This window comes from Primulina tabacum, chromosome 1 (genome assembly GCF_025594145.1).
Source record: "Primulina tabacum isolate GXHZ01 chromosome 1, ASM2559414v2, whole genome shotgun sequence".
Classification (NCBI taxonomy): Eukaryota; Viridiplantae; Streptophyta; class Magnoliopsida; order Lamiales; family Gesneriaceae; genus Primulina; species Primulina tabacum.
In genome coordinates, this window is record NC_134550.1 from 23,551,915 (window position 1) to 23,568,507 (window position 16,593).

A 16,593-nucleotide genomic window follows, 5' to 3' on the forward strand; every position below is an offset into this window, starting at 1 on the left:
ACTACATACACATAGGATATCCATACCCTAAGGTAAGCGGTGAATCCCCGACTACAGTGCATCGACTTCTATATGTTTCGACAAAACATCCAACCTTGCTACCTGATGACCCCATATGAGTCGGTAAACAAGTCAAAGTACAATGCTAGTATATAGAATCTCAATGTTGTCCCGGGTCATAAGAACTAATGGTGTACAACCATAAACTAGGACGTTTCCACTCGATAAGTGAGAACCACTTGGAAAGTTCTTCATGAAGGGTTGTTCAGTGCACTCTACAATGAGAACCTATCTGCATGTTCAGACATCACAATGTCCCCTACCAATGAAATATGGTACTCACATCGCAGATACTAGTCTCGAACTCGAGCGGCCTAAATCTTTCTTAGTGGCGGCTGAATCAACTAGAACTATTTAGAATATACAGTACTGCAAATATGAGTTTCATGATACTCATCATATGAGCATCTCATATTCTTTCTACTATTTGTATATTCAAGTACTTTATCTATGCAACTAGCATGGGTATACAAATAAAGATGTGCCAAAACAATAATTTCAAATATTATTAAAATAAAGATTGTTTATACATAGAGTTTGAACATAAACCTTCTGCCAACACTTGGCTCGATGGGCACCTACTATACTAACCATGTCCATCAAAGTCCGATTACTACGCTCTGAAACACCATTCAATTGAGCTGTAGCAGGTGGAGTCCACTGCGAGAGAATCTCATTCTCCCTAAGATACTCTTGGAACTCGGCACTCAAGTATTCATCACCTCGATCTGATCGAAGTGACTTCATGCTTCGTCCCAACAGATTCTCTACTTCACTTCTGAATTTTTTGAACCTTTCAAAGGCTTCAGATTTGTATTTCATCAAATTCACATACCCATACCTCGAAAAATCATCGATCAAGGTGATGAAGTAGGCATGTCTGTCCTTAGTGGTGATGCTAAGTGGACCGCACACATCGGTATGAATCAAATCAAATAATCCTTTGGCTCGCTCCACATGACCCTTAAAGGGAATTTTGTTCATCTTTCCTTTGGAGAAAATTAATATCAGACATATCAAACATGCCTACTCCTACTAGCTTGTTCATCCTTCTCAGTGAAATATATCCTAATCGAGCTTGCCATAATTGTGCCGAATTTAGAGTATCTTGTTTTCGCTTGTTTGTTGTTGTTATTACTTGGACATTGTTTAGTGGAATATCTTTCACTTTTAAGTTATAGAGATCGTTTTCAAGTTCACATGTAGCAATCAAACATTCATTCTTGTAAATGTTGCAAACATCATTTCTAAATAAACAAGAATATACATATTTATCAAGCATAGAAATGGAAACAATATTTTTCACCAAATCGGGGACAAACAAAACATCTCTTAAAATTAACTTAAAATCTTTGTTCAACAATAAGTAAACATCTCCAATAGCCTTGGCAGCAAGTTTTGCTCCATTGCCCATCCTCAAGAAGGTCTCACATTCCCTAGGTCTTCTACTTCTTCTCATCACCTGCAAATCATTACAAAGATGTGAGCGACAACCAGTATCTAATACCCAAGAAGTAGAGTTAATAGAAATGTTTACTTCAATGTAGAACATACCATTTCAAGAACCTTTATGTGCACGATATTCTCTGCAGTTACGCTTCCAATGTACAGGCCTCTTGCAGTGATGACAAATATCAGCAGTCTTTTCAGCTTTAACTGGTATGGCTGCCACAGCGGGACTCGGAGTTTGCCTCTTGAAGGGCACGTTCTTCTTAGGACGTTGGAGAGAATGCTTCTTTCCCCTCTCATGTGGACCAGTCTTCGTACCAGATGAAGAACCCACATAAAGAACCTGACTTCTCTTTCTTGATGGTAGACTCAAACGTAACAAGCATATTCACCAACTCCTCAAGTGTAGGCTCTAGCTTATTCATGTTGAAATTCACCACAAAAGGATCAAATGAGCTAGGCAGCGACAAGAGCAACACGTTAGTGGTCAACTCCGATGGAAACGAAAGATTCATGCCAACGAGCTTGTCCACAAGCCCAATCATCTTTAGGCCATGCTCATGGAGCGAAGCCTCATCTCGCATGCGTAAAGTTATTAGCTCCTTGACAGTAGCATGCCTAAGAGGTCGTGTTTGCTCACCAAAGAGCTCTTCGAGATGCAAATGAATGTCAGTAGCAGTCTTAACATCCTCAAAACGCCTCTGCAACTCATCATTCATAGAAGCCTGCATATAACGCTTTGTTCGTAAGTCATGGTCACATCAATCCTTGTAAGTCTACAATTCCTTTGGAGTGCAGCTAGTTGGAGCCTCAACAGGGGGCGACTCAGTAAGTGTATATGCTATCTTTTTCGAATTCAAGATGATTTTTAGGTTTCTTGGCCAATTGAGGTAATTAGGTCCGGTTAAAATGTGTTTGTCAGTATTGCAGATAACGGGTTGCGAATCGAAGACATTGCCAAATTTGTATTGAAAAGTAAAAACAGATAAATGTTAATGACTATTTTAAATTAATTACAAAGATATAAAGTATGGACTTTTACTTCATAAATTTTCACTCCCACTGTTTTGACATTTTTCACTGTCCCTCTAGTGAGAACGGGAAACTCCTATCCTTAGTAGGTACGTAAGGTCCAATTAGCAAATTATGATCCCGAATAATATCAGCCAATCATAATTCCTAAAAGGTAGTTTCCAATTGCATCTCCATGCAACCCTTTACGTAAACTTTTGTCTCGTGTTTGATTAGGACCCAATAATATGATGTCGTACATCTTTACGTGTCAAGCCTTACCTATCGATATTGAACCTTAATGGATGGTCGCCATGAGTTCCCTCAATTAAGTTTGTTGCAAGATATGTCGAATGGTATAGTACAGAAATATTTTGGCAAAGAAAACCAGAAAAACAGTAGAGAAAGGCTTAAAATAAAGTAAACCGAGGCTTGTATGTGCTTCGAGGATCGTCTTGGATATCTGTTTCCCAGGATAAACTGAACAACCAGCAGCGAATTAGCACGAGACACTACTACGGAGAACTGAAAACGTACCTTTATTTTATCACCGAGATTTTAACGGAGGCCAAATGAAAAGTTCACAATATGAAATGCAAGAGAATACTTGAAATAAATAAGATTTTCATATGTTTGAAATGAGGAAATGAACACACTATTTATAAGCCTCAAAATGCACACCAAGAGTCATGCAAGATTAATTAACTCAATTAATCTTCCCATTAACTCAAGAATATGAAGAGCCAACACTCTTTAATTAACTCAAGAATGTGGAGAGCCAAAAGACACTCCCACATTCATGAGACATAGTTTTTATTCAAACTCTAAATTTGGTTCAAATTTCCAACAGTAGATCCATTCAGTTGGTGAATTCGATATATTAGTAGATCGTATACTGTGAAAAACTCTTCAATTACGGTATATGGAATATTAATACTAGCTTCCCATCCAAGATAGGCGTCGTAGGGTATAATTCTATTTTTGAAAAGTTATATGAAGGGATTTATTGTATAAATCTAAAGCAAACAAGATCTTAATATTTAAATTCTTCTATATTTAGGTACTGGTTTACATGAAAATTTGACAATCACTACTCTACAGTCATCCATGACTGCACGAGTGATTACTCCAGTTTTAGACTTTTAGTTTAGGTTGAGATACAAAACTTGTTTCTTACTAGATATGGCATTATTAATTGTAAATAAAAACCTCATGTAACACAACATATTGGCACTTCATTCCTTCTTAATCAGGCACAAATAAGCTCTTGTTTCTAATCTGGATTAGTGATAAGTGCAAGATCTGCACTTAAATTATATTAGAATACATTTTGAATTATGCTTGTTTCGAACAGAATTATGCGTTTTTGGTTTGTTTTTGTTGTCATTTCAGGAATGGAGAAAATAGTGGGCACGAAACCAAGTGGACTAAGAAAAGAGAGTAGTGCGCAGCCGAGAGCACACCCACGGACAGATGTGCGCACGCGGCCGCGCCACTTCACGCGCAACAGTGCGCACATACACGCAAGTCATCGACCCGAGAGGCGCGCGCCACCGCACCACTTCTCGCGCAACCGCGCGCACAGATACAACATGGAGACCCGAGAGGTGCGCGCCATCGCGCCACTTCACGCGCAGCCGCGCGCTTGCAGCATCAAGCCACATAGCAGAAGCACACGCGCAACCGCGCGCACCGCGTTCCAGAAAGTTATAAATTACGCGATTCTTAGGTCAGAAAAGGGAGAGCCACCGTGGGAGAATAGAACACGCACGAACTGCTACCTTGGGAAAGAAAAGACGCGAGAAACCGAAAGCACACACGAGACGAAGATTCGGGAAGCGAAGAACAATCACAAATACGAAAAATGACGGATCTGGGGACAGAGACAACACTTCGGATTTCTTATCTTTTCCTTCGATTCTTTATTTTATTGTTTAGTGATGTTTAAAACTATGAATATTTCTTGTCTTTGCTTGGATTCCATGATGAACTAAATTTCCATTCTAGAGGTTGACGTAGCTTTGTCTATACGATGATTTGACGTTGATATTTTGATGATTGAATTCTGTTTTTGTTTAATTGTGTTCTCTACATTTATTTCACTGCAATTTACTGGCCATAAATTGTGTGTTGTCTGATTAATTCTACAACTCGGGAGAGAGACTAGGATTATAGATCATTAGAGACACATCGTTGAATGTTTATATCGTTCGGAAATAAATTTAGCGAGGCTTAGGTAAGAACATTGTTTGCATTTATCAATTAAACTTAGATTTTTATTAGGAATAATTGAATCGAAGTTTGATTGATACAATTTATTCGTCACTTGGGAAAGGGGGAATAAAACACGTAAGTGTTCTTAGCCATTAAATAATACGAATTCATGAAGTTAAATACAACCAGAAGAATTATCGTAGAGACTTAGTGAAATCATTCCTCTAGATATTCTCTCTCATAGTTATTTCTCCAGTCGGTGATCAAATTAATTCATTGTTTTCAATTAATTCGTTCAAACAAACCAATCTGGTTATTGATTTTTCTAGATAAAGTCTTGACTATTTTAATTACAAGCATTGATATATATTTTATTTACACTCCTCGTGAGATCGACACTTGCAGTTAAAAATATATTTTACTATAACTTGACGTCGTGCGCTTGCGAGCAATCAAGAAAACACGCAACAAGTTTTTGGCGTTGTTGTCGGAGAGTGTCAAAAATTTGAATTTATATCAATATTGTTACCAATTAGTCTAGATTTTAATTTAGAGCTTTTTATTTTTTATTTATTGATTGATTTTTTCATTTTTTTCTGTTTGACAGTGCATACTAAGATCGCAAAACCCTGACGTGCTTATTTTTGATCCGGAGATCGAAAGAACTGCGAGAAGATTAAGAAAAGCCAGAAGAGAATAGATCCAAGCAATGGTTGAACACAGAGAAAATGAAAGACAAAATCCTCCAGAGGCTATACCTATCAGAGATCACTTCCGACCAGTGATCAACAATCATTATTCTGGCATTGCCCAAGGGACCATCAACGCCAATAATTTCGAGCTGAAGCCTGCTCTGATCAAAATGGTTCAGCAAAATCAGTTTGCTGGAACTGCCACTGCTGATCCTCACATTCATTTGAGGACTTTCTTGGAGATAACGGATATGGTAAAAATTAATAATGTTCCTGATGATATTATTAGACTGCGTTTGTTTCCGTTTTCTCTCATGGATCAAGCAAGAGGATGGCTCCAATCGCTTCCCTTGGGAAGTATCACGACATGGCAGGAGCTGGCGACGAAATTTCTGGCAAAATACTTTCCCCCTGCAAAGTCTGCACAATTGAAGATTGAGATTAGCACGTTCAGGCAGACTGATTTTGAGCAATTGTATGAGGCATGGGAGAGATACAAGGATCTGTTGATGAAATGCCCGAACCATGGTTTTGAGGACTGGGTGCAAATTGAATTATTCTACAATGGTCTAAATGGGCAAACACGAGGAACAGTGGATGCAGCAGCTGGTGGCACGATCTTTGCCAAATCTCCTGAGCAAGCCTATGACTTGCTTGAGCAGATGACTATAAATAGCTACCAGTGGCCGACTGAGAGATCTGGAATGAAGAGGGCAGCTGGGGTCTATGCTGTGGATCCGATTACGTCACTCACTGCCCAAGTGTCTGCACTGACCACACAACTAGCAGCTATGAACAAAGTGAGCACAGCAGAGACTGAGGGTCCATCGATTGTTGCTGAAGAACCATCTCTACCTGAAGAAGCTCAGTATATCAACAACCGAAATTTTGGTGGATCCGTAGGATATCGAGGTAACCCTCCCCCTAATACTTATCATCCAGGATTGAGAAATCATGAAAACTTTTCTTATGCAAATAATAAAAATGTGTTGAATCCTCCACCGGGGTTCAATACATCAAAGGGGGAAGGAAAGCCTTCATTTGAGGACTTGGTAGGAATGTTTGTTGCGGAGTCTGGAAAAAGAATGGCAAGGACTGAGTCTCGTCTTGACAACATGGAGACTCACATGGGAAATATGGGTGCCACAATGAAATCTTTGGAGACGCAATTGGGCAGTTGGCCAACGCTTTGAGAGATCAGAACAGGGGTCAATTTCCTAGTTACACGGAGGTTAACCCAAAAGAGCAGTGCAAGGCAGTCACTTTAAGGAGTGGAAAGGAATTGGAGGTACAAAGTCCTAAGGAGGAAAATGGACAAGGAGAAGACAGTTGAAGAAGAGGAAACTGAGGAATCCAAACCTGAAGTTGAAGAACAACTTCCAGTATTTAAGCCGACTCTTCCTTACCCTCAGAGATTCAAAAAGAAGAATTTGGATTATCAGTTTGCAAAATTTTTAGAGATCTTTAAGAAGATGCACATCAACATACCATTTGCTGATGCTTTGGAGCAAATGCCGAACTATGAAAAATTTATTAAAGATGTGATGTCTAAGAAGGGGAAGCTGCAGGAGTTTGAGACTGTGAAACTGACAGAAGAATGTAGCGCCATACTGCAAAAGAAGCTACCACAGAAATTAAAAGATCCAGGGAGTTTTACTATTCCTTGCTTCATTGGTGGTTCTAAATGTAGTAAAGTTTTATGTGATTTAGGAGCAAGTATTAATTTGATGTCATTTTCTATTTACAGGGAATAGGAGCTTGGAGAGGTTAAACCAACTACTATCACCTTACAATTTGCAGACAGAAGTCTCACGTATCCACGTGGGATAGTCGAGGATGTACTGGTAAAAGTAGATAAATTTATTTTTCCTGTTGATTTTGTGATTTTAGATATGGAGGAAGATCATGATGCTCCATTAATATTTGGGAGACCGTTTCTGGCAACTGGAAGGGCATTGATTGATGTGCATAAGGGTGAACTCACCTTGAGAGCTGGTGGAGAAGCAGTCATTTTTAACATCTATCACGCCATGAAGGGATCGAATGAGGTAAGCACTTGTAAGATTATTGATGTTATAGACTCATGTATGTCTCTTGAATGTGCAGGAACAAGGTATCATTTGGAGAGCTGTTTGATAAGAGATGCAGGAACTGTTGATGAAGACAATTTGAAAGTGAAAGAGCAGCTGGTGGCTCTTGAAGCACTGCAGAAATAAAGGAGAAAATATGCACCGCCTGAGGAGTTGAATGTTAATGAGAAAATTGAGGTAAAACCACCTTCTCTTGACTTGAAGGAACTGCCAAGCCACCTTTGTTATGCATTTTTAGGTGAGAGGTCTACGTATCCGATAATTATCTCTTCCTCCCTTACATGTGCTAAAAAAGATAAATTATTGAGAGTGTTGAGGAAATATAAAAATGCACTAGGATGGTCGATTTCTGATATTAGGGGAATTAGCCCTACTATATGCATGCATAAAATTTTGATGGAGGAGTCGTATACTCTTTATGTAGATCATCAGAGGAGGTTAAATCCATCCATGAAGGAGGTAGTGAAAAATGAAGTGTTGAAACTGTTAAAAGCTGGTGTGATTTACGCTATTTCTGATAGTAGTTGGGTGTCCCCTGTGCAAGTTGTACCAAAAAAGGGTGGAATAACTGTGGTTAGAAATGAAAATGATGAACTAATATCTACCCGTACCGTGTCTGGATGGAGAGTATGTATTGATTATAGGAAATTGAACAATGCCACACGTAAAGATCATTTTCCATTACCTTTTATTGATCAAATGCTTGATAAACTTGCTGGCTATTGTCATTATTGCTTTTTAGATGGTTATTCAGGTTATAACCAAATTGCTATAGTGCCAGAAGATCGGGAGAAGACTACTTTCACGTGCCCCTATGGCACATTTGCTTTTAGGAGAATGCCTTTTGGATTATGTAATGCGCCTGCTACTTTTCAGAGGTGTATGATGGCCATATTCGCAGACATGATGGAAGAAATCATGGGAGTCTTCATGGATGATTTCTCGGTATTTGGCTCTTCATTTGATCATTGTTTACATAACTTATCCCTTGTTTTGCAGAGATGTCAAGAAAAGAACCTAGTTCTTAATTGGAAGAAATGTCATTTTATGGTCCAAGAGGGCATTGTTCTTGGACATAAAGTATCTTCTCGGGGATTAGAGGTAGATAGAGCCAAGGTGGTTGCAATCGAAAAACTTCCCCCACCAAAGAACATCAAAAGAATAAGGAGCTTTATAGGACATGTGGGGTTTTATCGTAGATTTATTAGAGATTTTTCTAAGATTACTAAACCCCTGTGTAACTTTCTTGAAAAAGAGTCGACTTTTATATTTGATGATGATTGTTTGCAGGCATTCGAGAAGATAAAAATGGCATTTGTGACTGCACCGATCATGATAGTGCCGGACCGGAAGGAGCCCTTTGAGCTAATGTGTGATGCAAGTGATTATGCAGTGGGCGCTGTCTTAGGCCAAAGAAGGGAAAAGATGTTTAGGGCGATTTACTATGCAAGCCGCACGATGGATGCTGCACAGCAAAATTACACTACGACCGAGAAGGAGATGCTTGCAGTAGTATATGCCTTCGACAAATTCAGACCTTATTTGATTGGCACAAAGGTAATCGTTTTCACTGACCATGCAGCTATTCGCTACCTATTCGCCAAGAAGGATGCAAAACCACGCTTGATAAGGTGGATTTTGCTATTACAAGAATTTGACTTTGAGGTCAAGGATAAAAAGGGTATTGAGAATCAAATAGCTGACCACTTGTCGAGGCTTGAGTTGGAGGATAAGAAAGAAGGAGCTATACAAGAAACATTCTGAGATGAGCAACTCTTTGAGGTAAACACGGTAATTCCTTGGTTTGCTGATATTGCAAATTTTTTGTCTTGTGGTACCCTTCCTCCAGATTTAAGCTATCATCAGAAGAAGAAGTTCGTCCATGATATCAAGTTCTATTATTGGGATGATCCATTTTTGTATAAGAGGTGTGCTGACCAAGTGATTAGGAGATGCGTGGAGGGTATCGAAGCACATCAAATTCTGGAGAAATTCCATTCTTCACCATATGGTGGACATTTTGAAGCGTCACGAATAGCAGCTAAGGTATTGCAATCTGGTTTTTATTGGCCTAGTTTGTTTAAAGATAGCTATACCTTAGTAAAATCATGTGATAGATGCCAGTGGTTAGGAAACATCTCCAGGTGTCACGAATTACCATTGACAAATGTCTTGGAAGTGGAACTTTTTGATGTTTGGGGCATTGATTTCATGGGACCCTTTCCCCCTTCTTTTGGTAATTCTTATATTTTATTAGCTGTGGATTATGTTTCGAAATGGGTGGAAGCAATCGTCACCAATACTAATGACGCTCGTGTTGTAGCTAAATTCATGCATAAGAACATCTTCACCAGGTTTGGAACAACGAGAGCCATCATAAGTGACGAAGGTACGCATTTTTGCAATAGGATTTTCAACTCACTTTTGGCTAAATACAGTGTAAAGCACAAAGTGACACTAGCATATCATCCTCAGTTGAATGGACAAGCTGAAATATCCAACCGGGAAATTAAACAAATTCTGGAAAAGACTGTCAACACCAACCGGAGGGATTGGGCCAGTAAGTTGGATGATGCGTTATGGGCTTTTCGGATTTCATTCAAGACGCCTATTGGGATGTCTCCCTATAGGCTAGTATTTGGGAAGGCATGCCACTTGCCGCTAGAATTGGAGCACCGAGCATTTTGGACAGTAAAGAAGTTAAACTTTGATTTAAAAGCTTCTGGCGATATCCGAAAACTGAAGTTAAATGAGATTGATGAATTTCGAAACGAAGCATATGAGAATGCCAAGATCTACAAAGAGAAAACCAATAAATGGCATGACAAGATCATTGTGCGAAGAACATTTGAACCGGGACAACAGGTGCTGCTTTATAATTCTTGTCTCAGACTATTTCCAGGAAAGATAAAATCAAGGTGGTCAGGACCGTTTATAGTGGAAGCAATGCAACCATACGGAGCAATCAAACTCAAATGCAATGATGGTAGAACGTTTAAGGTGAATGGTCAGCGAGTGAAACACTATTTTGGAGATGAAGTGCGGAACTTGGACAACATCTCACTGGCCGAATCTACTTGAGGCAGAACTGAGTCGGGCTGATGACGTTAAACCAAGCGCTGTGTGGGAGGCAACCCACAATTATTTTTAGCATTCGTTTTATTATTTTATTTCAATTTTTTATTTATCTATTTTAGTTTTCTCTATTCAAGTATTAATTTGAATCTCTTTATTTTTGCACGTATTAAAAAAAATAAAAATAAAAAAATTGGACAGACGCATGCGCGCCACCGCGCAACATCTCGCGCAACAGCGCCTCATCAACCCTGACGCACAGAAGCTCGCGCGCGGCCGTGCCATGTCTCACGCTACCGTGCGCGCCTTATCAAACCTGACGGACAGAAGCATACGCTCAGCCGCGCCACTTTACGCGCGACCGCGCGCGCTCAATTATTGCTCGAAGACATAATGGTGCACGCAGCCGCGCCACTTCAGGCGGACCGCGCGCGCCGCGTTCAGGCCCCCTATTTATAACCTACCTCACGAATTTTCAATCAAAACTCCTCCTTCTCACAAATCCACCGCCTCCATTCTCCTCTCCTCCACAAATTCCTTATCACCCCTCAAATCATCTTTCTATCACTCCACCAACACCACCATCTCCGGCACCATCTTCATCTTCACTCATCTCCTTCATAACACAACCACAACTCATTCTCTCCAACCACCTACATACAGCCGCCGCCGCCGCTGCCGAGTGTCATCTGCGGTTAATCTTCTACACTCAAGGTTACCGTTTCTTCTACGTTGTTATTGTTTCGGGATAATTTTCAGAATTCAAGCAATTGTTGGTGGCATTGTGCTCTATCTTTGTTGATTAAAAGTATTGGATAAAAATAATTTCTTTTTGAAAAATTATGCCTCCTAGAAAGAGATCGAAAGATGTGTCTTCCTCTTCTCGTTCCTACGATGCTCATAAATTTTGGAACGAGGAAGCATTCAGAGTTTACAAGAGCACCCTGTCTAGGTCAATTATTAAAGAAAGAGGGCTAGATCTAACTTACCCTGACTGTGCGATAATTGAAAAGGTTGAGCAAAAGGGGTGGTTAGATATAGCCCAGTCACCACCAGACGCAGCTATTTCTGTAGTCCGTGAATTTTATGCCAATTTAAGAGTTAAACATGAGGACTACGGAGTTTTGGTAAGAGTGCAACTGGTCTATTTCGATTCGGCAACCATTAATGCTATCTATAATCTGCCGAGTTTTGAAAATGACGAGTATACTGCTTTGATTACTGGCACTGTGGATTACGATGCAATTATCAGGAACTTATGCATCGAGGGTGCAGAGTGGCGCTTGAATCAAGGCTCCCTAGTCACTCTGAAGAAATCTGACTTACGCCGTGACCCACGCTGTTGGGCATCTTTCATTTTATCACGAATCATGCCCTCATCCCATCAAACAGAAATTAAAAAAGACAAAGTGGCATTGATTTACACCATAATGACCGGGAAGATAGTGGATCTAGGGAAGATAATCAATGGTTCTATTATGCGTGCTGGTGCAGGACTTATGACCGTCAGTTTCCCCTGTCCACATACTATCACTGCACTATGTCTTCATGCCGATGTGCAATGGGGCTCGAATGAACAAGTTTTGAAAGCCAAGGGCCCAATCATGGTATATACTCCAAACCGCTTGCGCTTTGAAGGCGAGTTGGAAAGACAAGCTGCTAGGGCAGCTTACAATCAGAGGGCCAGAGAACGCCAGCCGCCGCCGCCACCGTCGATCCCTCGAGTCAGCGTGCGAGACAGGGTATTCATGATGGAGCAAGACTTTGCAGAACACTGACACACCACTAATACTTTCATGTCATTTATTATGGATTTCACATTGGTGCTCGCCCAGCGTTTCCCACCTACTGGACCCGAGGATGATCCCTTTCCACCACAACCAGCCTGGCCACCACAGTACCCACCACCAGATCTATCACCGCCGCAGCCCATGGACGATGATGTTGAAGATGCTGCGAACGATGACTCGAGCCCCGAGTTCTGACACTCGTGCGCGAGGTATGTGTTGTCATGTTCTTTATTTCTATACATTGAGGACAATTCATACTTTAAGTTTGGGAGGTGAATTTGCTTGTTTGCTAGAATTATTATTATTTTTTATTGCTCATTAGTTAAATTGATTTTTTTTGCTGATTTTGTGATTTTTTTCATGCTAAATTTGTTAGGAAGAGTCATGGATAAGTAAAATGTGTGGCCAATGATGAAAATTGAACTGTGGTCCTGAAGTATATATGTGTTCATGATAACTTAAGAGTCACAATTATTTTGCAATGTCGTGTTTGCTGATACTATTGTTGCTTAGAGACAAGTTGCATGCATGTGATGCTAAATAGACGATGGAGATATGATTCTTGGTAATTCTTGCATGACATTGATTGACACTTTTAGAAACATAGAAATGATCTAGGTAATTTTTCACAATATCTTTGGGCCTGTGTTCTTTGTTTACTGTCAATTGTAGCCCTTTGAGCTTCGAGTTAATTGGGATGCTTAAAATTTCTTTTGTACCTACCTCGTATATCATTTTTTTGGTTGAACAAATGCATGTGATTAGTTTTTATGAGTTGACTAATGGATTGACGGAAATCTAGAACTTGTTTGAGCACTTTTCGAGGCGAAATACGGATAATGTGTGACATAGGAATGATTTAGGCGATCTTTGGAGCCGTTTTGAGCATTCGAGCCTACCAAATGAACATGAAATATCCCTAGTGTCCCATTTTGAGCCTACTAAAAAATCAAGTGGTGTATGTCAATGACATACAATTAGCCCCCACTTGTATCTATTCTACATCCCACAACAACTAGCTAATGAAGCTTATACACTTTTATCCTACCTAATTTTGAGAGAAATAAGTGCATTGGTGTTGTAATGATTCAAGTACTCCTTGAAAAGAAAGAGCAAAATTAAATGTGCAAAAAGGAGTTGTTAAAAAAAATTAAAAAAAATAGAATAAAAAATGGTGAAAAAGAAAGGAAAATATGGGAAATGAATGATATGATTGGGAAGAAAACAATAAAGTGATGGTGAATGAAATGAGGATGAGAATTATGAAAATTCAATTATTTCTCTCAAATTTTGATCTACATACCTTTATTGTAGCCTTGAGCCGTAGCCTAACGTTACAAGCCTACAAGACCTATTAACCTTGTCACATTTATCCAATATACTAGTGGAGAAAAGTTGTTCAAGTCAAGCCTATGGATACCTTAAAAACATTGTCAACACGTATAGACTTTAATCATTTGCATGCAAGCATCTCATGGTGTGATTTCATCTTTGATATATTTTTGTTGAATATTTATTGAGCCAATTAATCATCGATAAAGTCCTATGTGATCTATGAATGTTGTAACACCTCTGACCGATTTCGTAAAATAACAGCGGAATTTTTCTAAAATTTATATAGAGGGAAGGAGGATTTAAAAATTCTCTTGCCATAAAACATTTACAATCAAAAGTATATACATGATCAATTAAGTGTTACACCAAAATACAAAATATCATTTTTGTGATCATGTCCAAAATGCTAACAAAATAGCCTTCTTCCTTCCATCTCTATGCATATGACCTCGGCTCCAATCAACGTCCTGGCTCGTCGCTCTTATCTGCATCACATGAATAACCGAAATGAATATAAAACTCAGCAAGTGGAACTCTTACATAGCAATGGATACATATCATACTCTGTAAAACATGGCTTTGAAAACATTAAATACCATCAACTCTGAAACATAAATATCATAGCATGAATAACAATAACGATGGTATTTCTCTTTTCTCTGATGGATTGATATCTAAATAGTATCTCTGTCTCTGTACCTATATCCCATCGATATAAATCGATACTCTGTTGGGATATAAGCCTATGATCGTTGATCAACTAATTGCATGCAATCTCTTACTATCTCTTTATCAATCCAATAAATCAATTTGAACTCTCTCTTTGGCATTAAATCAAACACTTTGAATACTCTATTCTCTTGCATTCCCTTTTACACAATTGAGACATAAAATGCCTCTAATATACAACAAAGTGTATCAATACATAACATGAATCAAATGGAAGGGAATAGCATGTTAAAACCATTGAAATACAATACATATAATTCATCATATGAGCACAAGAGATGAATTCCACTTACTACACTTGGATCACTTGAATCTAATCCCTTGGTAGAAAACCTACAACAATAAACCATGAATTGCACCATCAACATCTCAATAATCACAAATCCATACCGTAGAATCCATAAAACCAACACCATCAACAAACCCATGATTTCTCAACATCATAATCCAAGAATAAACAAAACCACAAGCTTACCTTAGCTCCTTGAACCAACAATGACCTTGTTCTCACTTCAATAATCCTACAAGATGCTAGAATCAAAGGAAGGAAATGAAAGAAAATGGAACCCTAGCCTCCCCTTGAGATGAAAAACCGAAAGAATGGGAAAGAAATGAGGGAAAAAGAAGTCAACTCTTGTATTATATCACTTAAATCTCGAAAACACGCTTCTACTAGTTCATACACCGCGGGTGCGCTGCTGATCTTACCGCGGGTGCGCTGAGCGTACTGGACAACCACCGAAAATCTGAAAACGTCGATCGCAGGTGCGCTACAAAACTGACCGCGGGTGCGATCTAGCCTCTGTCCAAGCACCGCGGGTGCGGTGGTTAACTGACCGCGCGGTCACCTCTGTAGGCCAACAACAAGCTTTTGCAACTAAAATCGAATCGCAACGTCGCTTCTCCTCATAATTCGGCAACACTCTCAACATGAAAGTTGAACCTCTATGTCTTATCTAACCACTACTATTGGCCTCATACCAATTGGCTCAACTTACGAATTATCATGAATTAAACCACAACGATGCTACAATAAAACCACATATCAAGTATAACCAACAATGCTATAAACCATAAATCGCAACTCTTAACATCAACACTATACTTAAACTTAACCAAATAGTCCATAAACATATATTAAATCTTAAATCATACCGTTCACCAAGCTTGGCTATTACAAATGTGAATTTGTTTTTTTATGAAGTGTGAGCTGCACTGAGCTGATGATTTCTTGAGTTTGTAAGGCGAATGGGTATGACAACTCTATTTGAGCATTCGATTGGGATAAATGAACATTGACATATCACACACGCACGTGACTCTTGAGAAATCGTGAATTACATCAAAATTAGATAAGTCGGAGGTCAATATCACTTTTCGCATATCCATGACTATAGTAGTTTGCGTAATTTTTTTCCTTGTTTATTAGCCTTTATTCTATTTTGCTCGGAACTAGCAAAATTTCAAGTTTGGGGGGTTTGATAAGTGCAAGATTTGCACTTAAATTATATTAGAATCCATTTTAAATTATGCTTGTTTCGAACAGAATTATGCGTTTTTGGTTTGTTTTTGTTGTCATTTCCGGAATGGAGAAAATAGTGGGCACTGAAACCAAGTGGACTAAGAAAACAGAGTAGTGCGCAGCCGAGAGCACACCCACGGACAGAGGTGCAGCGCGCGGCCGTGCCACTTCACGCACAGCCGCGCGCACATACACGCAAGTCATCGTCCCGAGAGGCGCGCGCCACCGTACCACTTCTCGTGCAACCGCGCGCACAGATACAACATGGAGACCCGAGAGGTGTCCGCATCACGCCACTTCACGCGCAGCCGCGCGATCGCAGCATCAAGCCACACAGCAGAAGCGCACGCACAACCGCGCGCGCCACGTTCTAGAAAGTTATAAATTGTGCGATTCTTAGGTCAGAAAAGGAAGAGCCGCCGTGGGAGAATAGAACAAGCCCGAACTGCTACCTTGGGAAAGAAAAGATGCGAGAAACCGAAAGCACACACGAGACGAAGAATTCGGGAAGCGAAGAACAATCACAAATACGAAGAACGACGGATCTGGGAACATAGACAACACTTCGGATTTGTTATCTTTTCCTTCGCTTCTTTATTTTATTGTGTAGTGATGTTTAAAACTAT

At 39.6% G+C, this 16,593-nt stretch overlaps 1 protein-coding gene across 1 annotated transcript; it reads left to right on the forward strand.

Moving 5' to 3' along the window:
* Positions 1–7,912: 7,912 nt before the first annotated feature.
* On the forward strand, positions 7,913–10,597 carry LOC142506460 (uncharacterized). Its single transcript, XM_075619466.1, has 5 exons — positions 7,913–8,147; positions 8,259–8,461; positions 8,807–9,073; positions 9,443–9,562; positions 9,992–10,597. The coding sequence occupies exons 1-5, from the start codon at positions 7,913–7,915 to the stop codon at positions 10,595–10,597; spliced, it is 1,431 nt and encodes a 476-aa protein (XP_075475581.1).
* The last annotated feature ends 5,996 nt before the right edge of the window (positions 10,598–16,593 follow it).

What these genes read in the sequence shown, in the direction of transcription:
- LOC142506460 (XM_075619466.1), top strand. Translation starts at nt 7,913, where the DNA reads ATGGAGGAGTCGTATACTCTTTATGTAGATCATCAGAGGAGGTTAAAT. An exon ending in CTTATTTGATTGGCACAAAG is followed by an intron (nt 9,074 to 9,442) that starts GTAATCGTTTTC and finishes TTTTTGTATAAG; the next exon opens with AGGTGTGCTGACCAAGTGAT. An exon ending in CGTCACGAATAGCAGCTAAG is followed by an intron (nt 9,563 to 9,991) that starts GTATTGCAATCT and finishes TATCATCCTCAG; the next exon opens with TTGAATGGACAAGCTGAAAT.